General features: G+C 38.0%; 1 protein-coding gene across 1 annotated transcript; it reads left to right on the plus strand.

Moving 5' to 3' along the window:
* On the plus strand, window positions 1-25731 carry LOC140598730 (rho GTPase-activating protein 20-like). Its single transcript, XM_072757258.1, has 12 exons — window positions 1-123; window positions 1061-1228; window positions 8197-8346; window positions 10101-10142; window positions 10803-10887; window positions 14736-14813; window positions 16969-17029; window positions 19665-19853; window positions 21458-21630; window positions 22945-23106; window positions 24877-24986; window positions 25503-25731. Exons 1-12 carry the CDS (start codon window positions 59-61, stop codon window positions 25729-25731), a joined length of 1512 nt encoding a protein of 503 aa, XP_072613359.1. The 5' UTR covers window positions 1-58.
* Window positions 25732-26841: the final 1110 nt, after the last annotated feature.

Consider the following 26841-nt stretch of genomic DNA (forward strand, 5'->3'; position numbering starts at 1 on the left):
CTCTGCCAAGTGCTGTAGACTCCCTTGATTTCCTGTCCCACGAATTGAAGAGAAAAGGATGTTCCCGTCAATCAGAAAGCATGCTGAGCTCACAGGTGGTCATTCAAGGCTTCAGCGCATGAGGTAGTCATCTGATACACTATTTCTGATCATCCAAACAGACCGGCAATAACAGGAACTGTTGTTTTCTTTTGTTTCCTCTAATACATAGAAACTAAGTAGTCACTTCAGCACCAGCTTCCTGAAAAGCTGCTCCTGTTCTTAAGATTCAGTGCTGCTGAGCAGAAGGGAGCAGGCTTTATACATCCTTGGGGGAGGCGGAGACACTTTCTTGGCTCCACGAGAGAGCCAACTCTCTCTCTCCATGAGACAGAATTTTCAGTGGGTCTATGAAAATACCTGTCCTAGTTATGAAAGAATTTTTACATTCTGTTCAATTGTGTTGTTTTAGTACCTATTTTGACCAGGAATTCCTGTCAGAGCTCAGCCAAGGAATAGCTAAACTCTTGTGTTCAGAAACTTTCTGAGGTTTCCAATATTTTTGCTGATCTTTGAGAATTTTTACCCCAATTTTGAATATTGAATTAGATAAGATGGGGGTCAACTTCCAGGATCTTCAGTTATCTTCATTTTATCTTAACATAAAAGCAATTTGTAATTGATTCTTCACACGTTGTTTTATTTTATATTAGGCCACAAGTTGTCCTGTTTATTGTTGTTGTTCATTCACCTTCTTGTAATGTGCTCTACCTTTGGCTTCTTGGCTTTTGCCTACCTAATGGCTCACAATGAGCTTTGCTTCTTTCTCCACCACACCTCTAAGTATTGGCAGGCCCAAGGGCTTTGTCCTTGAAACTGTCCTCCCTCTGCATCAGTTTCCCAAGTGACCTCACCACTTTCTATAGCTTTCGGTAACTCAGGAATCCCTGATTCTGAGCTCTGGAGCTCTGCTTTGGGGGTTGAGACTACATTTTAGTGTTGTGTGAACCTTGAAACTTGGCATTAAACTATATTGTGTATTTGACCAGTAACTAGCTGCTCTGTGTTTGATGTGTTGTAGGAAGAGCTCGTCTGTGGAGGTGGACACCCACAGCGAAAGCACTACATCATCTGAGGGTGCCACTCGTACCCTGCTCATCCATGGTCCCGTTGAGCTCAAGAAAGGCTGGAGGAGGAAGAAGTGGCAGCTTTTCTTGTACAGCGATTTATTACTGATGTCTAATACCAAGTAGGTGTACCATGTTTGGTGCTCTTGTGATTCTCCAAAAAATTGCATTCCCATTAACCCTTACTATACGAAAACATTACATTTTTTCCCTTTTGTGTTTGCCAATGCTTGAATCCTTCATTCCATGAGTACTTCTGGAGGTCTTGTTTTGTGTCATGTCCCTGCAGCAAATACAATTGCCAATGTGACAGGCCAATGTCTCTCCTGCCTGGGACTTACAAATGGCAAAATAAGAGGGGGAATGATAATGATTAGTGCTGCTGATAGAAGGTGGATAGGGGGCTGTGCGGAGAGGGTGGGAACGTGTTAGAGAGGAATAGTCTAGGAGGGCTTCTCTGAGGTGGAGCATTAAAACCAAATCTATGAGAAGAGAAGCAGCCACATTCCCAGACAATGTGCCTGAGCCGTCGAGGCTGAGGGACTTGCAGGCCTACGTGGGTACAATCTGACCCCTCAGAGAGAGGGGCTCAGGGAAGCCTGATTTGACTAGAGCCCAGAGCATAGGCCATGCTATCAGATATGATACTATGCTCAGGGGTCTAGTCACACAGGGTCTTCACAGGCCATGGTAAAAAAGTGGAAATATTTTGCCAAAGGATTTTTAACTAGGGGACTGACCAAATCTGATTTATATTTCTAGCAAATTTTTCTGACTGTTGCTAGATAATAGATGGATGGGTAAGCAAGAGTGGAAGCAGGGAGAGTAGTTAGGGGAGGCCATAGTCCTGATGGATGGTATCAGGGCTCTATCTTAGCAGTTTAGTAAAAAGGAAAGATGGAGCAGGTTAACCCGGGTGGCTCAGGGGTTTATCTTTGCCTTTAGCTCAGGGCGTGATCCTGGAGACCCAGGATTGAGTCCCACATCAGGCTCTCTGCAGGGAGCCTGCTTCTCTCTCTGCCTGTGTCTCTACTTCTCTCTCTCCTCTCTGTGTTTCTCATGAATAAATACATAAATCTTTTAAAAAAAAAAAGATGGAGCAGATAGATGGAATCTAGGAGAAAGAATCGACTGTGTGCACTTTCCTCTCAACCCTGAACACAAATGCATCGAATATCCAGTCTAGAACATGATGATTGCTCAATAAACGTCTGGGAGAAGTTCATGGAAGGTCACCTGTTTACTTACTCCATCTCTGTTTGCATTATTCACAAAACATGGAAGACAAAGAACACTCCCACAAACAAAATATCAAGAAGCTATGGTCTTGCGAAAAAACTAACTCCCTCTTTTTTTTACTGCTTTCACCCTAGATCCCAGTTATGCCATGTCATAGGTAAGACATGCTAGTAATAATTTGGCAAAATGCTATACTCATCTGAGTTACATTAATAGTAATTTATCAGGGGCTTACTACATGTCAGATACTATGCTAAAAAACTTTATGTACCTAATTTTGTCCAACCTTACAACGACCCTGTGAGATGGGAGTATTTTTATATTGGAGAACCTTGATGCTCAGAGGTCTAATGGATCTGCCCAGGTTACCATATTAGTAATGGACAGAGTCTACATTTGAAATCAGGTCTATTTATTTCAAAGCACAGGCTTTTATTCACTATGTGGTGCTACCATTTCTATTCTCTCTTTTTTCCTGAATTTCATACAACATTCCATGAACACCTAGATTCTTTCACTATTGAAAGCAACCCTTCCTTTACATTGAGTGAACAACTAACTCCAGTCTGCTTGGTAACAAATAGATCAGAACGCTTAGCGAATTGAAAAATGAAGGAAATATAGCTATCAAAAAATCAGAGGCAAAGATAGTAGTAAAATATATTTGAGACTAGGGAAATTGCCCATAGATGTAACTTCGAGGGTGGTGATGTCATAAGGAGGCCAAAGAGAAAAAGAATGTCCAGGCCTTGGCATGAGGTCCATATGAAAGACTCTCTTCCTCTTGATAGAGGCCCATGTCATTATTTTAAAAATGCAGACTAGTTACCATTCTCTTTATTTAACCAAAGTGAGTATGGGAGACCAAAATATGCGGGATGCATGCTGGGAACCACACTAGGAACATCACAGATGCCTCACCCACCTGGGTTTCTCAGTGATTGAGCATCTGCCTTTGGCTCAGGTCGTGATCCCTGGGTCCTGGGATCGTGTCCCACATCAGGTTCCCCACAGGGAGCCTGCTTCACCCTCTGCCTATGTCTCTGCCTTTCTCTGTGTATCTCTCATGCATAAAGAAAATTTTTCTCACAGCACTCCAAGGCCCATATTTTTTATCATCAACAGGCTGCAGAGATGAAAATGGGGACAGAGGAAGTCTCAGAAATGGTCCAGTCATACATAGGGAAACCATGCAAGAGATTCCTACCCAGGCCTGCCTTCATCACAAGGCCATGTTCTTCCTCACATACCATGTTGTACCCTTCCATCCTTAGCCCAAGAGACATGCTAACAAATAGCAAACTCATTTCCTGGTTGTTAGGACCTTGCAGACCACTCATATTCAATTTGTAAGGGGAATATGTTCTTTTTTTTTTTTTCATCTTTGTAAGTATTATAGCCTTTAGGGAGAGGAGAAGACTTTCCTTTTCTTACCAGAGCTATTTCTTCTCCTGGGTGCTGCCTACCTCTCAGCGGGTTTTACAGAGCCTACGATATTCTGCTAAAAAGATTTTTATATAAAGATAGTGTTGTTTTTCCACTAGAGAGTTGCCTCTATTGAAGGGCTGAATTTTTATTTCGAATAGTTCATTAAGACAAAACAAGTTGAACATTTTTCATCTTTCACATATTGCTTTTGAGATATGTCCTTATGTCTACTCAAGGGTTTTTATATGACAAAATCTTTATCAATTTATTTGTTAATGTTCTTTGAAAGGGACTCGGTTCCCAAAAGTTTATCTTATATACTTTATATTATACATTGGTAATATTAGAAAATGTAAGTGATCACAGGCATTTGAGTTTCATATTTAAGCCACGGTCTTTGATATAGAGAGAACACAGATTTTAGAATTCCGAGTTCGAGATATCATCATGGTCAGGTTCTGGTGAGAGCTCTTTTTCTGCTTGCACGTGGCTGCCTTCTCACTGTGTGCCCCAAGGCATTACCTCAATGCATGTATGTACACACATACAGATCTCTCCCACTTCTCACAAGACCATCCATCTTACTGGATTAGGACCTTACCTTGATGATCCCATTTAAACTTAATTACCTTCAAAAGCTCTATCTCCAAACATGATGATATTGGCAGAGAGGGCTTTATGGTAAGAAGGCAGGAAAGCAGTGGGAGGGAGACACCATTTCATCCATAGCAGTAGCAGGCAGCACTTAATGCCTGCCACAATCTTTAGAAAACTACTATGAGATCATTCCCATAATAAATATTTGGGTATATTTATGATCACTGTTAATATGAAAAAATTTACCTTTTTTTCTAGAAGGAAAAACTAAAAAGAAATAGCCCCTGAAATAACCAACATATTTAATCCCTGTCATGCCTTGGTCTTACATGGAGGAATCAATACCCTCCATCAATCTATTCAAATGAATAATCTGAGTTTAGTGCCTAATTTTTCCAATTAGCAATAAAAAGGGGGTAGGGTGACCCAGGTTCCATTTTACCTCAGCTCACCCTCAGGCTTCAGCTGGAGACTCTCTCATCTTTAGGTTGACACTACAGAATTTAACAGAAATTGAATAAATACTTGATTAATTTCTACCAATTTTTCGGTCAGAATTAGTGAATTTTGGCTTGTGTGTAACAATGAGGGGAATTAAATGTTTGTTTCTTCACAAAGAAATTCTATTTCTCTAGTTGTACAAGATGTTAATAATAGTGAAAATTGTTTGGGGATTTTTGTCACTTCTTTCATACACTAGAAAGTTGTGTTCGCAAGAATTGAAGTCAAATGGAACCTTCCTTATCACTTTTGATATTCATTAGAATGCTAAATAAGTTATTTTCAAATAAAAATTACTTTAAAAATTAAAGTACTTTAAAGTACTTTAAAAATTGAAATAAAAATTATTTTATTTTTAAGAACAGTATCTACTTGGGGCCCTTGGGTGACTCAGTGGTTGAGTGTCTGCCTTTGGCTTAGGTCATGATCCCGGGGTCCTGGGATCAAGTCCCCCACCAGGCTCCCCAGAGGGAGCCTGCTTTTCCCTCTGCCTATGTCTTTGCCTTCTCTCTGTGTGTGTGTCTCTCATGAATAAATAAATGAAATCTTTAAGAAAGAGAGAATAGTATCTATTTGATAAAATATTAAGATATTTGTACTAGTAGAGACCCGTGAATAATTTAGAAAAAGGGACTGAACTTAGATCACACCCTTTTTATACATCACATTCCTCATCATTAGTTATTAAGGAATGTAGAAATGAAATAAAAAATGAATTTAATTTGGTCAAAAGATGAAGATGACTATTAACTCACTGTCGGTGAAATGACGAATAGTTACAGAATAGACTATGACCCCTTCTCCCAACATTTGTAAGAGAATGCCTCTATCTTAGAACAGAGGAAATCTCCCTAGAATACTGCAAAACTCCACAGTTCACTGGGGCTTACCTTCTGGCATAAAGATTAAGGTAGTGGAAAGCAAGAAGGACATCATGTTAATACAACTATAATAAATGACTATTTTTAGAAATAAAAACTGCAGTTCTCCTCCTCTTCTTCTTGAGTCAGTTTACAGTAGATTAACACTTTCTAATTTCTGCTGAGATAATCCAATTGGGTCAGTGATTGAGAGTAAAGAAACACAGTAAGACCTTAGAAGAATCTATTGAAGTATAAAGCTTAGTTGTACACGTTGTAAATATTTCCAAGCTAGCAACTGGTTTTATTGATATAATGCCTTGAGATTTATCCTCTCACTCCCAGTGTAAATCCCACGAGAAAACCTGATGGCTCTGGGGACAGAAATGAGGATGAGGGTAGGAAAGATGAAAAGGTTACTTCACGGTCAAGTGGTTACAAACATGGGCTTAGGAGTTAGGCTGTCTGGGTTCAAACCCTGTCTCCTGCATTTGACAATTTATTTAAACTTTCTGTGAGTTTCCTTATTTGTAAAATGGAGCTAATAGAGACCATCTAGTGTAGTTGCTTGAGGATTAAATTTTTTATATTTATATTTATAAAATATTTAGAACAGAGCTTGGCATATGATAAGTGTTCAAAACGTTGTAGGAGAGTAGAAACCACACACTGGGCTCTAGGAAAATTCCTTGGTTCAACTAATCCTGGTGCCTTATTGAACTAAGGTTATTGGATGGATTTTTCCAGGTCAATGTATTTGGAAGTTTCCACACAGGATCTTAGGGGTCTGTATATACACAGATACCTATATTAGAAAGAAAAAAATGTGTAAGAACAAGCAGATACCTGTCTATCATTCCCCTTGGCCATATATTTTTGACGTGACAATGCCTTTGGAATTACTATCTAGAAAAATGATTTTATCTGTTAATTGACTATGTTCCATAAAAATCTCCAAGCACAGAGATACAGGCACTTGGGTGTAATGTTGAAATAAAAAAAATGTGGAAAGATGTTGGTATCCATCATATTTATATTCATTGTGTCCTAAGTTTGAATCTAGATTATCCTTCAAGTGGGCTTCCTAAAAGATTTTTTTTTATTTTATAAATCCCACTGAAGAGTTTAGCTCTAATTGTTCCATGAATCAGTGGAACCATAGGGATTTTTGCACATGAGGTGGCTTTCATCTCAGTTTAGTTCAGTGTTTTCCACATGTGTTTCTGAATAGTAAGGAGTTCCAGAGTGGAGGATCCACGTTCCCCAGGCATTCCTTATAGGACTTGTAACTATTTAAATCTCAAGCCCACCTGCGAGTCAAAGTTATGAATTAACCAAATTAATCAATTAATCAACCAAAATAAATCAATGGTGGTTTTCATCTTTGAGGTCAAAGAGGATTAGGCAGAAATTATCAAAAACCCATTTCACCCCTTCTTACTCCTCAGAGAAACGGGAAGTATCCATGACTTACATATAAGACCTCCGGACCACTGATCTTGGATTGATGGATGGACAGATGGATGGATGGATGGATGGATGGATGATTTTTCAGTTGGGCTCAGTCTGTAGGCTAACAATTTTTTTGTTTTAGCCAGAATCTAAGGGAAAATGGTATGGACAAAATTTTAAGAAGGGAAATTGAAAATAACCTATGCTTCAAAGGCTAGAAAATATTTTGTAAATTAACGTTGAAAGTAACTTTTAAATCTTTCTGATCCAAGCTTATGTTTTTGTTTCGATTTCATCTGTCTTCCTCACACTCTTGAAAAGATTATTTATTTATTTATTTATCTATTTATTTATTTATTTATTTATTTTAGAGAGAGAGTAAACATGAGTGGGGGGCAGGGCAGAGGGAGCGAGGAATCCGACTCATTGAATGGGGAGCCCTACACAGGGGCATGATCTCAAGAGCCTGAGGTCGTGGCCCAAGCCAAAACCAAGAGTTGGATGCTTAACTGACAGAGCCACCCAGGTGCCCCTGGTTTGTCTCTCTTAAGAAAAAAAAAAAGCATATAACTGTTTTTATAAGTCATGTATCAGGTACCATTCTTCAGCCCCTCAAACACTTTTTGAAGTATGCAAGTCATAAATGAATAATTAACTGCAATATTAGCCATAAAAATTATCTGTAATAAGTAACAAATCCAGCAATAGAAAATGAATGAATGGTTTTCCTACAAAGCTCTAAAATATACAGTGGTTACTCAATACTCACCATTCAAAAATATGGCTATTTGCTGCCTTTAGAGGAAGTGTTTTCAGGTTTCCAAGCCAGAGTTTGCTCAACACACACATTGCAAAGGCCCATCTAACCATTTTCTGTGTGTGCACAGAGGGTAATAGAGATGCGGGAGACATGATTTGCCCTGGAGCAGTGAGAACTGGTCTCTAAAGAGCACAGCTGCTCCCATAACATTTTTGAAATGAACTAACAGAGGTCTTGTTTGGGATCTTTCTAGGTATAAGAAAAACTTTAAGATAAAAAAGAAAATACCACTGAACACCATGTGGATTGCCAACTGCATGGATACAGTGGGAGATGCCAACATCCGTTCTGGGAGGTCCTTTGTGTTGGGCTGGCCCACGGTGAACTTCGTGGCCACCTTCAGGTAAGACCGATGCCTTGGTGTCCTGTATCTACATGGCTTGAAAAGGATAACATTGTAATCTATTGTCTACCAAGCTGGTGACTCACTTCTTGACCTCCCATGACACTTGTTTTGCCTTGTACTCTGCGTAAGAAGGTGCTTATATCCACAAGGAAACAAGTAGATAATGTATAGTGGGAACTACTGGAGTAATTTCCTTCGGTTTTGATCAATGGTTTTTCAAATTTTGTTGTCTTACCTTTATGATGACCTGCGAGATTTTGGTGGAGTGGGGTGAGGAGAAGAAAGCAGTGTGTTAAGTGCAACTGCGTAAAACAGGAATGAGGCTTGGGGTGTGGATGTTTCAAACAGAGATGCAAGTGTGGCATGATCCCTGTAAACTCAGAGGTGTCTGCTCAGGATATCCAGGGTCGAGAGCCACATTCCCATCCTCATGTCAGCCTAAGAATGTGTCTTACACAACTAAACTCTACTCAATGGAATCAAATGAATAATCTGAGTTTAGTGCCTCAATGGAATCATATTTTGTTTCAGATCGTTACCAACTAAGATAATCTGTACACAGCAATTCAGGCAACCTAGTATTCAATGGCATGATCAATTTATTTGTATAATTACATACTGTTGTTAAGGGAATTAACTTGGGAGTGTAAAAGCAATTTCTCAAATTTAATGGGACCCTTTAATAGTACTTGCTCAAGAAATCTATTCCGGTGATTTAAACATGCAGATACCTCCTGGGAATCAGAGGGCAGGATCTTGGAGAGGAGACCTTGAACCTCACTCTGTTGTAGTTGTCCCAAAAGAAAGAAAGAAAGAAAGAAAGAAAGAAAGAAAGAAAGAAAGAAAGAAGAAACCAAGTTTTTATCAACAATATACAAAATGTGGTACAGGAGCTAGGGACAGGAGGGAAGGGAGAGTGACTGCTTAATAGACACATGTTTGCTTTGGGGTGATAAACATGTTCAGTCACGATCGTTGCACAGAACGATGAATATAGTAAAGGTCACTAATGGTCAATTTTCTTTTATGTGTAATTTACCACAATAAAAAAGAATGCTGGTAAGTGATAAGTCCACGTGTGAATGAGCCTTAAGACATTTGCAACTTTGGATATTAAATGCTGTGAAAATTTTAGCAGAGAAAATATTAATCTTTAGTAATTTTGCATCAGGGGATTGATCTTTCTCAGAAGATCACAGTGATGAAGAATAAGGTTTTTAGGAACTAATTTAACATATTACAATCTGCCATATGCATAAGGAAATAAAACTATTACAGGTGTTTTTTTCCAAAAAAGATATTCTTGTTTCTGAGCCAAGACAGTTCCATCAAATTGCTAAATTTCTTAAATGTGATTTAATTTGAATGGTAATATTCTTTATATCTGAATAGCCCTTGCAGCTGCAGGAACACTCTGAGCTATAATTTAACCCCTTTCCAGTTCTGGAAACTAAATATCAGAGTGGTTAACAACATGCCCGTGATCTCATAGCTTGCATCACATAGTCACAATTAAGTTTTCAGATTTGAAATCAACTTTTCTCCCTCTTTAGGATCTACTTCCCATTGCTTTAATACCACTCACAGAAGAGTGGAGTCCATCAAAACCACTCTAAGGGGAGTACAATTTACACATCCACATCCCTTAACAACGGGCTGCTCATATTTTTAGTCTGGAGTGGTGATCTTAATATGTTAGTAGGAGTATCGTACGTTCCTCAATTTTTTTCTTCTCATTTTTTAAATTGCAGCTCTTCAGAACAAAAGGAAAAATGGCGTTCTTACCTTCAAAGGTATTTTGTCAGTGTAATATTATAAGTCTTTAACCCATGATGAAAAAAATGTAGATCTCTTCAAAGCAGTGCCCCCAAACTATGTTCCCTCCCCTTAGTAGGAATTGTTACACTATCCTCCAATGATTTCTTATTTAATTGTACCCTGCCCATTACTACAAATAACCTGCTCTCCTTTACATCCATATATTGCTTATTTTTTTAATGAAATTCTGGTTATTACTCTCATCTTCCCCCACTTTCCAACCTCATGATTATAGCTAACATTATTCTCAAAACATATATTAAATTTCCATAAGTGCAGTTTACCCTACCAAGTAATGCTCAAAGCAACTTCTCATTCCTACATTTGAAGGTGCTAGTATGACCTCCGGTCTAGGCAGGAAAGCTTTGGTGCCTGGATCTGCTGGTCAAATCTCACATGACGAGAGTGATCTATTGTTTTCCTAGTCACAGCTTATTTTCCTGAAATATTTTTGCATGTTTCCTTCCAACCCCCAATTTTTTTTTGCTGAGCTTATTTATATGCATTTAAAAATAACGAAGTATGTTGAAAATATGATCAACATAAATTGATTTGAAAGTAAGGTAATAATAAAAAAAAATGAAAGTAAGGTAATTTATCCTACTCTCTTTTGGGTTACTATCGAATTGGATTAGGTACATCATGCTAGCCAAAGAGAAGGAGCAGCCAAAAAGCATTCCCCTCAAAATCTTCACTGAGAACATCAAGAACTGTGCCTGTGTAAGTATTTTTAAGACCAACAATTAAATTCTGAGTTCCTAATTCTGACTGAATGAAAAAATGGGATAGAGGTGGAGACACAGAGAGGGAGGAAGCAGTGAGTTGGGGAGAGAGGAAGGAGAGAGCAAAAGGTAGGAAGAGAGAGAGAATATTTAGAAAAGTGCCATGAGGAAAAATGTATTTTCCCCCTCTCCATGTACTTCTTTATAGACCTAAAAACTGTGTCCTAGGTAACATGAAGCAAGAGGAATACATACTACAGTGCTTAAGCAAGGAAAGAGTATTGGATGTTATGTGTCTATGACATTTCTCTGGATCCTTCTAATTGCTTATAGTGGCTTGTAATACAGTGATTTAGAAGGAACCATCATTTTTTCCAAGGGCCACCACTTACATACAGAATGGTCTGGATTGTCTCCACAGTCCTTTTTCCCCTCCAGATATTTTATTTAGTATAACTATAAACTCAGAGAAAAGTTGTAAATATAAAAGTAATACAAAAAACACCCCGTATACTCTTTATCCAGATTCACCTATTGGTAACACTTTATTCCATTTGCTTTATCATTTATTTTCTTTCTCTGTGTCTATTACATGTATGTGTATACATACGTTTGAGGGTCATACATATACTATAGCCCTTTTTCCTTAAACCTAAGCATTTCTTAAGAATAAAGATATTCTACAGTTATCACCTTTAGTGAATTTAACCTTGGCGTAATACTTTACTCTGCCATTCCCATTCTCATTTTGTCAGTTGACCTCAATAATGTCTCCTTTCTAGTACAGGATCCACTTAAGGATCAGGTGTTTTATTGAGTAGTTATGTCAAATGCAGAGGAGTTTCAAAAAGTCTTTTGTTCCAAGGAATATCAGGATTGAATTGAACTAAGAGGGATGACACTTTTAAGGGATCAGCATATTTCTATTTCAATTTCTTTATACTGTGGGGAGGAAAAAATCAAACCAATTGGCCCAGTTTTGTGTGTAAAATTTGATTTCTGAAATTGTAGTACAGTAACCAAGACATTTACAGTGATGAACAAGATACTTTGGGTATCTTTAAATGGTATTTTTTGTGGTTGTTGTTATAGTTCGAAGTAGCTCTAGATCACACAAAACAGCATTTGAAGGTGGAACAAAAAAGGTATTCCTGGCTAAAGCAAAAGCCATGCAAATAGTTTGATCTGTTGTTAAGTGCCAGCTAGATGCACTGCATGAAGGAGAGAGAATTCTCTAGCAGCAGAGCACATTCTTGTCTCTGCCTTTGATATCAATTGTGGCAGTGGTTTACATTCAGAACTTTGCTTGGAAAATTACCTTGAGATTTTTAAAAATCAACTTTATTGAGGTATAGTTTTGGTGAAATAAACATTTCTGATGTTCTTCACCCATTCTTAAAGATCCAAGTTTCCCACTGCACTGTTTCACTTCATCCTAGAAAGATGATTCTTAGCATTCCTTGTGCAGAACTGCTGCAAACAGATTTACTTAATTTCTTTTATCTGAATAGGCTTTATTTCACACTGACTCTTGAAGGATATTTTTGGGGGTGTAGAATTTTGTTTGCAAATTTTTTTCCTTTTAGTCCTTTAGAGATGTTCCAGTCTTTTGGTCTTGATGCTTTCTGATGAGTAGTCTGTGATTAAAAATTAATCCTCAGTAGGTGATTTGTCATTTTTTCTCTAGCTGCTTTCAAGTTTTCTCTTTATTTTTGGTTTTTAGCAGAGTGGCTATGAAGTTCCTAAGCATGGTTGTCTTTGAATCTGTCCTATTTGACATATTCTGAATTTCTTGAATTTGTAAATTTATGTCTTCACCAAATTTGGGAAATTTTTTTTTTAAATTTTTATTTATTTATGATAGTCACAGAGAGAGAGAGAGAGGCAGAGACACAGGCAGAGGGAGAAGCAGGCTCCATGCACCCGGAGCCTGACGTGGGATTCGATCCCGGGTCTCCAGGATCGCGCCCTGGGCCAAAGGCAGGCGCCAAACCGCTGCGCCACCCAGGGATCCCAAATTTGGGAAATTTTAATCATTATTTCATCAAATATTTCCTTCCTCATTATTTCTCTTTCTCTCCTCCTGACAGTTCCATTCTTTCCATATCAGACACTTTCACATTGTTCAGAGATCCCTCAGGCTCTGTAATTTTTTTTCAATCTTTTCCCCCCTTTTCTTCTTCACACTGGATAATTTCTAGTATCTATTTTCAAATCACTGACTTCTTTTCATCATCTCCATTATGCAATGTAGCCTAGTCAATAAATTTTTTAAAAATATTTTTCAAAAAAAATAAATAAATAAAAATATTTTTCCGATAAAAATTTCTATGTTAAATATTTTTCCTCTCAAATAAGGAAAAGTCATTAATACTTCTTATTTCTATACTATGATGCCTCTATTTTTGTTTAATGTGAACATATTTTCATTTGTATCATTGAGCATTATTGTAATAGCTGTGTTTGGCTAATAGTCTAAGCATCGAGATCATCTCAGGTGTGGCTTCAGCTCTTGAAAATTGATCTCATTTTCCTGGTTCTTCATATATTAAGTAACAGTTTTGACTCATGAACATAACCTAAGTTTTCTTTTTCTTTTGAATTATTTCAAAAAATAGTTTATTTTTCTGAAGTTATTTGTTTAGAGAGAGTTCTATCTAATGGAATTTGTCTGTTGGGAGAACCTACAACATGCAGGAAAATATACATACATCCCTTAAATTACTATTTGAATTGCTATTTGAATGATTATTGAATTACTTTGGGACCATCTGTGATATCAAGCAATTGCATTCAATTCATAAGAAGAAAAATACAATGAAAGGACAAGGAGTGATTTATGAAAGAGTTTCTTTTAACTTTGCTTTTAATATTTTCAAGGCCTGTGGGTGTCCACTTGTGCTGTTTCTTCTTTATGCACTGTTTCCCGAAGGACACAGGCCCCATTGCCTAAACATGTTATAAAAACTGTATGCATAGTAAATGTTCTGGTTACATATTCTCTTATATGACTTTCGTAATTTTTGTAATTCAGATAGTTTGTAATTCAGATAGTCTTATAGATCCATCTCAGATTGCTATTAACCCCTTTCAGAAAATTTTCTTTAAACTTTTCCTAGTTGTATGGAGCAGTTTCTCAATGTATGGTCTGATAGAGAGCTATTAGAAGTACCTACTCGCTGGCAGAGTTGTGAATGGAACATCAACTTCTAACATTTCCAGTCTCATTTCCTAGATTCATCAGTCTTAAGAGATTGCAACAATGGAAGTCTTAGTTAACCATGATGCCTGACAAAGAAAATATGGACTAAATAGTAGTTTTTAAAAAGTGTCTTTCATAGCCAGTTCTTACCTGATTTTACTGAAACCGACTATGTAATTACAAAGGAACTAAGCCAAAAAAAAAAAAAACCCAGAAACAAACAAACAAAGGAACTAAGCCATACTATACAAACACAACTCAGTAAGAGAGGAAAGTATCTAGTGCCTTCCTTTAATACTATCCCCCTCCCACCATTTTGGAAATAGCCTTATGGAGCTGAGGGTCACCCCATGTGCCCTCTTAGAATTCTCAATTTTTCTCTTCCTTGCTTCAGCTGCTGTATTTTGTATGCCACAAATTCCTGGAGGGAAATATATGTTTTATTGACATGTTTCCTACTAGCTTCATGTTATATAAAAAAATGAAAATATAATTAAGGGTTCGTGTTCTACACGTGCTTTACTTTGTCATTACCTGGAAACAAGCTTTACTTTTGGAGTATGGATAATAATTTGACAATTATTTGGTCACATGCTTTAAATTTTTAAAAAATTGTAGCAATTTTTCTTATTTATTTTTTACAGTCCGTAACTGTAACAGTGACAAATTCCGACACAGCAAATGACACTATCAACATGTTACTAACAATGCTGGGAATAACCGTAAGTTGCCTACTATCTATTTTTAGTTTACGAACCAACTTTGACTTTTGAGTTTTGTGAGTGTGTGTGTGTGTGTGTGTGTGTGTGTGTGTAGGTGTTGTGCACCTCCCATCATAAGACAGCTGATTATTGTGGATAACATACTCATATTTTTCCTTCCAACTTTAGAAATTGAAGGCAGCGAAGCTATAGTATTAGCTTATACATGAGTGCTATTCTTATATTCCCATTTGAAATTTTCTGCAAATTCAAAGTTATAGCCTAAAATTGGACTATAATTTTAGAGTGCTAATAACAATATGCAGTTTACTGTATATATTTTAAATACAGACAATAAAGATGTTTCTAAGTTTCTTTTTTATTGTTGTTTCTAAATTTCTAAATATTTCCTCCTCTATTGGACTCTTCTTTCTGTGTTTTCAATTCTGATACGTCTCCATCCCTATTGACCCTAGTTATCACACAAGGAAGGACTCAATCCGCTTAATGAATCCTAAATTACATGTTCTGTTGTACATTTTGACATAAAGACTACATGGCTACAAGCTACCTCCTTTTGATGCAGATCCTGAGGATGAAGCAGCTCATACCCTTTAGCAACTGGTCAAGACAAAGACAAGTTCTGAATAAGACCATGGATCTGGGGCTGATCTCTTTTTATGAAAGAGAAAGATATTTGAGGATGAGGTTTTATAAGGGAAAAAAGAGGGACAGTGATAGATGGAGAGAACCAAAGGGAGCACTTGGAAAGCACAGCTTCTTATCCAAAATCCTCTGTAAATGTGATGTGACATAATCATAAGATGGTTTGTAAATTCTATCTGAGCCAATGGTATAATAAAGGCCTTTAAAATTTCAGAGCAACGAGAATTTGGCAGAAGAAATCAATGATTTCTGTACAAACAACATTTAATAATACATCCAAAATAAAATTGAATTTATATGTACTGACTAAAGCACATCTTTACATACGTTTCTAACCTGTATGATATAGAAACCCTAAGTAAGAATTAAATCCTGGAAAAGAGAGTGAGTGGTTTGAGGGATGAAGGTGGGGAGATTGACTAATGATTTAACTCATTTTATTTCATGTTTGTGATTTTCTTTACTTAAAGCGATCAATGTCACTAGGCAAAGAATTTCTATTTTAATGAAGAACTGGGCTTATTTGGCTTTATGTATACCTGATTTAAAGGATTCCAGCATGGCATTTCCAAACCCTACCCTACCTTATTAGCTCTTACTTCTTATTTGCAACACAATCTTGAGCAGATTTAGCTGTGTGTGTGTGTGTGTGTGTGTGTGTGTGTGTATCTGTGTCTGTGCCCATACCTATGACATTCCTTCATAAGGTGAAGGCCATGATTTTTAATCAGGAGTCAAGGGCACATGATAACTATTACCAATAATTCCATTTCAAACGTTTTTTTGCTTTAGTCTCCAGGAAGACTCTTTAAAATAGTTCAGCAATCTTTATAGTTTAGAATTGTTTGTTTCAAACAATTGGGATTTTCAGTATTACTGGGCAATAATTGTGCTGGGAGTAATCATTTTCTGCATCTGACATGCTGCCTAGAGTCCTCATACTTTCTCTCCCTAAAGTGGAGTTTGCCTGCCCCAAAGCCAGTGGCAGACTTCCGTCCACTATCTCCTCAATGTCTCTTGGGCATTTGTCTCCTTTGGCTCAGGGCTGCTGAGCTATTGATGCCTCTCAAGGTACTTTGCTCAGGATTAGTCATAGCAGAGTGTATGGCTCTCTGGACAAAATGCATCTCTGGGCAGGGACATTTGGAGACAAAGGCCAACGCTATCCAAGGAGTCTAGAGACAGCAGAAGAGAGGACTCTGAGATGAGACTTTTACTCCATAGTAAAGGGACACAAATCTCATTTCTTACACCATGGGCCACCCACAAAGTGAGGGGCTGGCTGTACTGTGGTTTCCCGGTCTTTATCAAAAATTACAAGAATCTGGGACAGTCTATTGGAAGCTGTGAGGGGAACTAGTTAACAACTACTATAGCTACCTCCATGGACCAAATACCATTTATCCTGGCCCCAATTCTTTCTTTTTGGAAACACAGATATGCTAAGGAAATGTGTTCTTCAAGTACTGTGAAAGATATGTTTTGACACGTAGTTCTTTTTGTTTCCAAGGGCTCTGAGAACGACTTCCAGCTGTGGGCGAGTTCTGGCAAGGAAAAACTTCCACTAATTGGTAAGTGTCAGGGAAAATCTAAGATGGGATTGATTAGGTTCAAAATTGTAACTCTAAGTTTCAAAGTAATGGTTGTTCTTTCTTAAGCTTCAAAATCCTTAAAAGTGAAAATCACATGCAATATTCACTCACATGTTTAATAAAGAATTACCAGGTACTGTTGCCCAGGCATTGATAACATCTCTTCATTCAGCAGCTATGATTTAGTGAGGGAGAGAAATGTAAATTTTTGTTTCTACTTCTTTTTACCTGACAAACAGAGCTGTCTTGAAAAAGTGTGATTATTTACTATTTACTTACTTATTTACTCATTAGGTATGAAAGCAAAATGGATTGGAATTTTTCCCATACATTTATTTTTCATATGTCAATTTTGAATTCTAGTTCCTAACTGCTAAGAAGCCTCTATTTGTGAGAATTCTCTAAAATCCAGTTATGTCTCTGAATCCAGGTACAGATATGTATTTAACACCCCTGCCCTGTGCCCAGTTTTCTCTGCATCATAAGGAAAATGAGATAATCACATTTAAACTCCTCTCATCTTCACTGATGAAATCGCCTGCACTTTGCTGTTTCTCAGGTTTTTTCCATCACTGTTCTTAAGGTTATTGATAAACAGATTGCACCTCTTCTAAAATAGTTATTAGCACAAGTTCTCTGAAAAAAAAAATCTTTGGATTAGCAAAATTGTTTAATGTTTCCAGTAATGGAAGGGTTTAAAAAAAAAGAAAAAGAAGACAGGATTGGTAGCAGGCCTTGAAGTATAGTAATGGATGGTAATGGTGACAATAATCTCTTCTAGAAATCTTAAAGCATTCCTTCTTACATGAAATTTTTTTATCCTTTTAATAAACCTGTGAAGCTATAACTCTTTTTCAAATAATCTGGAAATCTAAACAACCAATTTCCTTTTTTTAAAAAACAACCAATTTCTTTCTGCAAAATATATATTCCCAGTCTTAGACTATAGAGTCACAAAGCTCATCACTGAGAACAAAACCCCTCAGTACCACTTCCTGTTTTGAATTAATGTTGACATCTTTGTAAAAGTTGGACAGGGGCAGCCCTGGCGGCTCAGTGGTTCAGCGCTGCCTTCAGCCCAGGGTGTGATCCTGGAGAGCTGGGATCGACTCCCACGTTGGGCTCCCTGCATGGAGCCTGCTTCTCCCTCTGCCTGTGTCTCTGCCTCTTTCTCTCTCTCTGTTTCTCATGAATAAATAAATAAAATCTAAAAAAATAGTTGCTTAGCAGTAAAAAGGAAAAAAGTTAAATACTTATATATGTTTTAATAAAGTGCATTAATTTAGATAAAATGATGTAGATGGTAACTTTTGAGACTTTGAATAGCTTCACACACGAACGCAGCTCTAAGGAATCTGAAGAGCCTGTCGTTCATGATGATCCATTACAGCATTCAAAAATGCATTTTTTAAAACATACTCTCAATTCTCAATTGTGGATTAACTCCTGGTTATCTTGGTTTGGTTGTATTGCTGTCATAGAAGCTTCTTTTTCCTTAATGGAGCGAAGTCCCTGTGATTCTTGTGAACATTGCATTCATGACGGATGAAAAGAACAGCAAAAGCTCCTTTAGGTACATTCAGTAATAAATCTGGAATGACAGAATGAGAATTTTCATTCTATTCTTAAAAAACGAAATCCATATCATTTCATAGGGTCTTTGAGAATTCTCTAGAGAGGAAAAACAATTTAAAGCATAAAAGAGCAAAACAAATCACTTGGCAGGCAATTCTGGATAGCTCTGGGTGTGGTTTTCTATTCTCTAACCATCGTTTTACAGTTTGCTTCTGGGTTTCCCACTCTGCACACCCTTCCTTCTGATCATTGCCTGGCAGGACACCCCATAGAGGGAGGGCAGCAGTGGAAGGGAACCATAAAGCATAAGGGCAACCCATCCCATTACTCTAGAGTAGCTCTGGCTGGAGAATTGACAAAAGGAAATGAACAAAAAATCTGTTCGACTGACATTCTGTTGGAGAGAATAGTGAAGATAGCAATTCTTTATATATATACTCCAAATATTTAAAAATTTATTAACCAAAAAATAAAAGTAAAAAATAAGAATATTAACCACCAATGCTTATTAATATATTCACTCTGATAAGTTTGTGTGTGGACAAGCATTTCAAAGAATTAGTGTAAGGCTCGACGGGGTCAAGTAATTTGCCTAAGATGTATAGATGGAGTTAGTGTCAAGGCACAAACTAGAAAACCTTCAACATTCTCAGATAGTTACCCAGCAAAAGTCAGCATTGTTTATTGCACTCATGAATATATGTATTTCAAGCAAAGTAACATGCTTTCAATTGTTTTCTCTTCTTAAAATCTTTCCCTTGGGCACACGCTTTCTGTAAGGTGTTCCCACAAGGGTGCATATGATGCTCACTGAGGAGGCACAGCCTTCTTTATCTAGAAGTCCCAGAAAAATACCAACATATACAAATAGGGTGATGCTTACACTCAGGTTTGGTTTGATGACAAAAATACCAACATATACAAATTTTTTCTTGATGACAAGAATACCAACATATACAAATAGGGTGATGCTTACACTCAGGTAGTTTGATGACAGCCATCACCATCATCCTAAATATTCAGGTTTCTTTCCATACAGGACATGAACATCCCTATGGAATTAAAATGAGCCATCTTCCATCTACTAAAGCACTGCCAAAGGAAGCAGAGGACTCCATCTCTCCTTCCCCAACTCAGGAGGCCCTCCTTCTGGAGCAGAAGATCACAGAGATGCAAATCCATTTCATACTGAAGCCCAGGCACCCAGCCCAGAACAAGCAAGGGAGAGGTGAGCCGCTTGCTTTTCTTCAAGTGCCTTCCCTTGGCTCATGTCTCCATGCTTAAACACAATTCAGACACACAGTTTATTCTTTCTGGGTGAGCTTATTGTCATCAATGAGGAGGAACAGTATAGGAAAGAATGCAAAAACTACCCAAAATCAAGCTTAGAAAAATTCAAAAGTCTGACATCAAGACCCAACTCATTTCTATGAAGGTTGTTTCCTTGTTTTAAATCTTTTGGGAAGACCTTTAACTCCTGTCTTTCTCTATACCCTCAGAGCACTTTCAAGGCTGCCCTGAGCCATGCCTTGTGCTGAGTAGTATATCATATATTTAGTTTAACGAGTTGTAGGTAGCATCATTTATGTTAAAGTTGAGCAAACCGAAGCTTTAAAATGCTGAGCTTCATAAGTGGCAGGACCAGGATGCTTCTGGTGCAGTGCTGGCACCCACATGAGTGGAGGTGGTGATGCACTCACTACATCCCAGAAAATCCAAGTGGCCGGGTGTTCAAGGTTATTTGGTGAAATGTTCCTCATGTGCTTATCCTTCGAAACCTTGGCTCATCTCTGGACTCTTCAAAAATCAGTTATTTAAGCAATGTTAAGGAATCTTCAAAGGAAAACATTCACAGCTGAGCACTAGAAACTTTGAACTCAGCTTTTCACTGCTGGTCACCTTTTCTTTGGAAAGCTCTTCCTTCATAGGGAATGTTGAGTAATTAAAAATCATCTCTGGAAACTGGTGCCTTCGTATATATATATAATATATATATGCATTCATAACCTCTATAAGTGCATTCATAACCTCTCATTGTTTTTTTCGCTTCTATGATTTCTTTCAAGCCTGGGACTTGTGTGTAGATGTATATTTACATATATGTTTGAGTGTGTGTGTGAGGAAGTGGTTTCCACACTTCATTGTGGTTTAGGCTCCTTTCAGTAAATGTTAAACCTATTTAACCAAAAACATCATCTCTGGGTGGGTTAGTGGGATATGACAAGAAAACACAGCCACCACATAGCCAGCATGTAATGACAACATCCCAAGGACCCTGACTGCAGCAAGTCATCCTTGAAGATGGCCCAGAGCAGAGGAACATAGAATAGGGCTCAGGCAGATTGTGTCCTGAGAAGCAGATCCTTTGGATGGTAGAAACTTGAGCACTCAGAAACCAAAGAGGAAATCTGGGGCTGAGGGGAGACTGGCTGTGAAAGCAGAGGATTACCAAACTCAGCCTGATTTGCATACCAAATCCTTCTAGCTTTTAAAATCAGATCTGACACCTGAACCCACTGATCACTCCAGTAGAAAACACATCTACAGGTTCAGTGCCTCCTGATGCCTTGTAACTGGCAGTAACTGATGACACAGGGAGTACTCACCTTGAGTCTGATCCAGTCTCTAGGTTTAACCATCAGTCTGAAGGATATGAGAAGAACTTATCAATGCCATGAGGATGCTGTTAGCCAACATCAGGACGTGGAGAGTTCTACACAACAAATGACTCAGTTTCACTCTTCTAGCCACTACAACGAACACGCTGCAAAATGGCAATGGTGAAAATAATGCTAAGTGAATTAAAATACACTAATCTCCCTTCTTCCTTAGATTCAGGCCAGACCATGAAAAGCACTCCTTTCAGAGACTGGGCCTTTTGGCGGCGCTCTGGCACTTGCCAGAAAAACCAGTGCACAGTTGCACCATCTGCAATACCACGACAGCTCTTTGGGGTTTCACTCACAAATATATGTGATAAGGACAACTTGCCCTTCCCAATACTGGTAGGTCTCAGTTTGGTCTTTTTTTTACCTTCCTGAGGAGAGGGACCTTGGAGAGGCAAAGTGTTCTCATGCAAACCTACCCTCAAATGGAGAAATCATTAGACAGTCCCTGGCTTTGGCTGAGAAGCTTTGCTAGTGTCATTTGATTTACCTACTGAAGAGTCATTTGGCCAATACAGCAGAACAACGTTTTGCCCATTCCACTTGTTTCCACCGAGACCCATGTAGGCCTGTTCAGATCAGTCAAAATGGACTCTGTGTGCATGAATCATCTTCACATTCTGCTGTTGTCTTCCTGAACTCACAGTAGTCTCAGGTCTCCTTCAACGGAGTCTACTTAATCTAACAACTGAAAACATCTTACCTAAGCATAAAGACTCATCCTGAGGCATATATGAATCTGCTAATTCTAAAAGAGGATGTTAAATGACAGCCACAGAGTTTGCCCTTGTTATCTCAAATCGGTGTACTGAATTGTCAGTGTGGAAATTTCCTGAGTACCCAGGAACTCTGCAACCCTACACTAGATTTGGGAATGTTATCCTAGGTGTGAAGAAATTAACCACGTTAGTTCCATGCTTGCTACTACCCCGTCCTTGCATCACATCAATTTTAGGGGGTAGCTAGAACTATCATCCTCCATACTTTACAAATGAATTAGCTTTCAGTACAGTTCACATTTGCCCCAGGTCACACAAATGATCAGAAGCATAATAGGTTTCCGATCCCTTGGTCTATCAGACTCCAGCCCTTATTATCTTTCTACACTGCAGGGAGGGGACATGAAGATAGAGCAAAGGACAGTGAAAGACTCATGAAGGAAATGTAATCAGATAATAAGAAGAGAGCTTTTGAGCTTTTTTTTTTTTTAAGGAAGAAGGGAAATAGAGACAGTTGGAATGGAGGATACAATCACTTAAAGAGGAATCAACAAATGGGAAATGAGTATGGCAAAAAGATTTCCATACTGGGGGAAGAGCATCTATGTAAGAGAATAAGGAGCCAAGACTGGTAAAGTAGGAGACAGGCAAGGATTCCACAAAGGCCTTGAAACACAGAAGTTGGATTTAAAAGGGCAAATTCAATGAAAAAGCTGATTAAAATAAGTGATTACAATGTTTCAGTGTATGACTGTACGGTGGATTTTTGGGTAGAAACTATAGAGAGACATTGACTAAAGAATCTAAATTGACTTTAGTCCTTCCAGCTCTAAAACCGTACACCATCCAATAGCCTAGCTCTTTCTAAAAGGAAGCAAGCTTCTGCTCTGGGCTTGGGATACAAAATGTATATGCTCTTCTTTTTTTCCTACAGGATATGCTTTCCGTGATCAATCGGAAAGGACCACTCCTGGAAGGCATCTTCAGAAAATCAGCCTGTATAAAATCCTGCAGAATCCTAAAAGAGAAACTAAATTCTGGGGACAGAGTTAACTGTTACAGCAAATCTGTTCATGTGGTAGCATGTGTTTTAAAGGTGGGGAAAGTTCTAGCTTTACCACACATGGGTAACTGAAGCTGTGATGGTGTCTTTCATTGATTGCCCAGGAACCAACATAGGCATAACTGATTAAGAACTTGTCAAACTGGAAAACACTTCATGAAATCAAATTTAAGGAAGCTACTGTAGGAGTTAAAAGCCCCATACATTAGAAATACTTTCTGTTTTCACCACAAACAGCCTACCTGAGGACTCCATGCAAAATACTAATACTAATATGATACTATTAATACTAAGAAATTTCAAAATATACACTCACACATACATAATATTTACCAAAGCAAACATCCTGCTTTGGATGACATCCTCACCACGATCCTAATGAAGGCAGTTTCCAAAAGAAAAATCATACGAAAAATTTGAGAATAGGTAGGGAATTTCACAATAGTAAGCAAATGTTTACTTTATGAGGAATCCAAAAAGGCTCAGTGAGGTGACCAAATCATTCTTAACCATCATTGTCGCATTGTCTCCTGTTTCTTGATGCCTTTTACTTTATAAGTCATGGAGGAATGATTTTGCCATTTGTGTCTCCTTTCACCACATCCTAGGCATCCTTTAGTTAATATTTGTGATGTCTAGCCCACCATCCAAGGTTATAACGACATGTTAGCCAGCTCTTGCTACATGCCAGTTTTGATAAACCTAACTTTTGGAGTAGGTGCAACAGACAAAAGTAGATTGGAATTCTGAAAATTCAATAGATCAACTCAAGAACTATATTAATTTGGAAATTATACAGCTACATCACAGATATCCCATTCTATTGCTAAAATGGGAATGGAGAAAGAAGTGAGAACTAGAATAGAGAATTTAATCCATCTACCTTGGCACTTGCTATCAGCTCTCAACAAAACTAAGTTAAGGCAGTAATGATGACACTCTTACAATCAAGGTCCTATGTGGTCCTTCCTTGTCACATTTGGTCTTTTCTTGTCCCTCATTTTCGTTCAACTATATGAAAGATACCAATAGTCCCTGACCACTACTACACTGAGGTCCAGTAAAACACACCACTAAATATATATATAGGCATCAAGAGACAGGGGAAAGAATGATGATACATTAGGTACTCGAATAGCATGATAAGTGTTGCCCTCTTGAAGGTGCACACATGGAATTGATGTTTCTAGCAAGGTTTAATAGGGTCTTTTCTATTCCCGTGTTATAGGCACAGACTAGGAAGATGGTGACCACGTGTGCATAGAGTTCTTAGACATTCCTGAAGCTTTCCCTACTTAAAGTTGACTAATCTTTGTGGAGAATCAGACTCTGCAACCTTGGCCTGAATAGTATCATGCCAAACTATCTGGAGAATTGGCCTACACTAGAAATGAATACATCCTCAGGACCATCACGAGTTTGCCATTAGACTCTCTACTTTTGTATAGTTCAGGAAAGGAAGAATGATACAATTATGAGAGTAGCTTATGTAGTAGTTTGCAGAAAAGCACACAAAAGAGTAAGTGCTATATGATACAAGGGAGCTTTGTCCTCATTTACACTGAAGCCTAGGCTCTGCTTTGATGCTTTCATGTTTGTTGGAGAAAATCCACACACCTGCTTTTGCACGTACAAGTCAATGGAGAATCAGAGCAGAGTTCCATGTGGGTCACAGTTTGGGTATCTATGACGGAAGTAAGACTGAACTGAAGTTTGCAACTAAGTGTTTTCTCTGTAATATTTCCAATATATATTTTGTATATGTGAGTGTGTCTGTGTGTATTTTTCTTTTATCCACATAAGGATTTTCTTGAAAATATTGAAGGCAGTTTACTTTCATCGGACCTCTATGAAAAATGGCTTCGTGTTCTTGACGAAGTGACAGAGAAGAAAAAAATAAATGCAGCCCAGAGGTAATGATGCAATAATTACTCTACTCTGGTCATGGCTCAGAAATACAGCCAATATACTATTAGGAATATATTGGTTTACTTCTTGCCACTTTGACCACTAAAATAACATTCAATGCCACATAGTTTCAATTCTTGTCACCCATGGAGGGCAGTTTCAGAATACAGACATGCCTTATGGCTATTATTGTACTTCTCCTGACCTTATTAACATTGACTCATTAGTCATTGTATAACTTCTGAATATATGAAACTGGTAGACAAAAGTCAGTGGCCAAAGAGATGCCAGTGCATCAACAGCCAGTGGCATAACCTAAAGTTTGTCAAACATTTAAACGGAGTGGGTTAGCTCAGAAATTGAATTCGGTAAAACATTTTTGTATACGTTCATGCCTGGAACTCTGCTACAGCAGGCTGTATACTAGATCTAGAAAGATGTTCTCTGCTCTCCATCTCTATACTTCCAGCTGCTAAGTGCAGTGACTTGCCTTATTTAAAAGTGCATCTTTCTGACTTCAGGCTTCTAGCCCAGCTGCCAAAAGTGAACGTTGTTCTCTTGCGATACCTTTTCGGAGTGCTCTACAACATTGAGCAACAATCCTCATCCAATCAGATGACAGCTTATGAATTATCAGTGTGTATAGCCCCAAGCCTTCTTTGTCCACCTAATTCCTACACGTTGGAATTGGAAGAGAACTACAAAAAAAAGGTAGGGAGAGCTCTCATATGTGTCCCCTCGGGTTTATAATCCAGGCTTTGAATCTGAAATGTGTAGTAGTAAATTGGATGGATCAGTTCTGAAAAGTGCACATCTTCCTAGGCTTTCTTGGAATGGCAGGTTTGTTATGCTTCTCTGGTGGAATATGGGAAGGGGTCTTAACGTGGGAAACGCAGAGCAGTTGAGTCACTTATTTCCCATCCAGGAGATTCAATACTAGACTGACTAAACAAAAGAGAGAGGAGTGATGTAATATGGTAGAAAAGACCTGGGCTCCAGAGTTTGACAAGCCAAGGTTCAAATCTCAGCCTGATCCTTGAGGGAGAGCTTGTAACCTTGCGCAAAGACATGGTTTCCTCATGACACAATGGTAACAACCCCCAGTTCCTGTGGTCGTTACTGGCACATCCTAGGTGGCTTGGGCACTAAGAGCACCCATGGCTCCAAACACATAGCTTTGCTCTGCAAGTTGTGGCTCATTTAGAAAAACACTTGACTACTCTTTTGCCTCCGCTACATCAGACAGAAACTAGTGAGATATTCCAAAACATCCTGATGAAGCCACACATACCTAATAAGATGACAGCTTCCCCAAGCTCATGCCAAGAGCCAGCATTATTCAAAGTAAGACATGAGAAGGGACTGCGGCTAGACAAACATGTTTTCTCCCCAGCCCTGTGAGTTTTTACTCAAAAACAAAACAAAAGAAAACTTCAAAAAAAATCCACAGGAATATCCACTTTCCAAAAAATATTTGTCCATATTTAAGAAATGGATATCATAGGATTTTGTCACTGCTTTATACATCTAAATCAGATATTTTCCTAAGTTACAACCCAATATTTTCTGGAAGCAAAATTTTAGAAAATAAGTAAACTTTTAGAAAGTGGGTTAGTTTGAAAACTATCCTAGTTTTAAAGATGTAACCTTTGGTATCACAATGTTAGGTATTAAATTAGGCCACAAAGTAGGAGTTTAGCCCTCTGTCTAGTAGTATTTTAAAATCTGTACTCAAAGTACAATGGAAAGCATCACTCTATGTTATTTATTAGAGAACATGGGTTTCTATATATTTTTATCAACTCTGAATTTTTCATAGAAGTCTTTCACAGTTTTGGTTAGATCCAAGGTTTATAAACA

Source organism: Vulpes vulpes, chromosome 4, assembly GCF_048418805.1.
Source record: "Vulpes vulpes isolate BD-2025 chromosome 4, VulVul3, whole genome shotgun sequence".
NCBI classification, from domain to species: domain Eukaryota; kingdom Metazoa; phylum Chordata; class Mammalia; order Carnivora; family Canidae; genus Vulpes; species Vulpes vulpes.

What these genes read in the sequence shown, in the direction of transcription:
- LOC140598730 (XM_072757258.1), top strand. Translation starts at nt 59, where the DNA reads ATGTTCCCGTCAATCAGAAAGCATGCTGAGCTCACAGGTGGTCATTCA. An exon ending in TCAAGGCTTCAGCGCATGAG is followed by an intron (nt 124 to 1,060) that starts GTAGTCATCTGA and finishes GATGTGTTGTAG; the next exon opens with GAAGAGCTCGTCTGTGGAGG. An exon ending in TGGTAGCATGTGTTTTAAAG is followed by an intron (nt 23,107 to 24,876) that starts GTGGGGAAAGTT and finishes TATCCACATAAG; the next exon opens with GATTTTCTTGAAAATATTGA.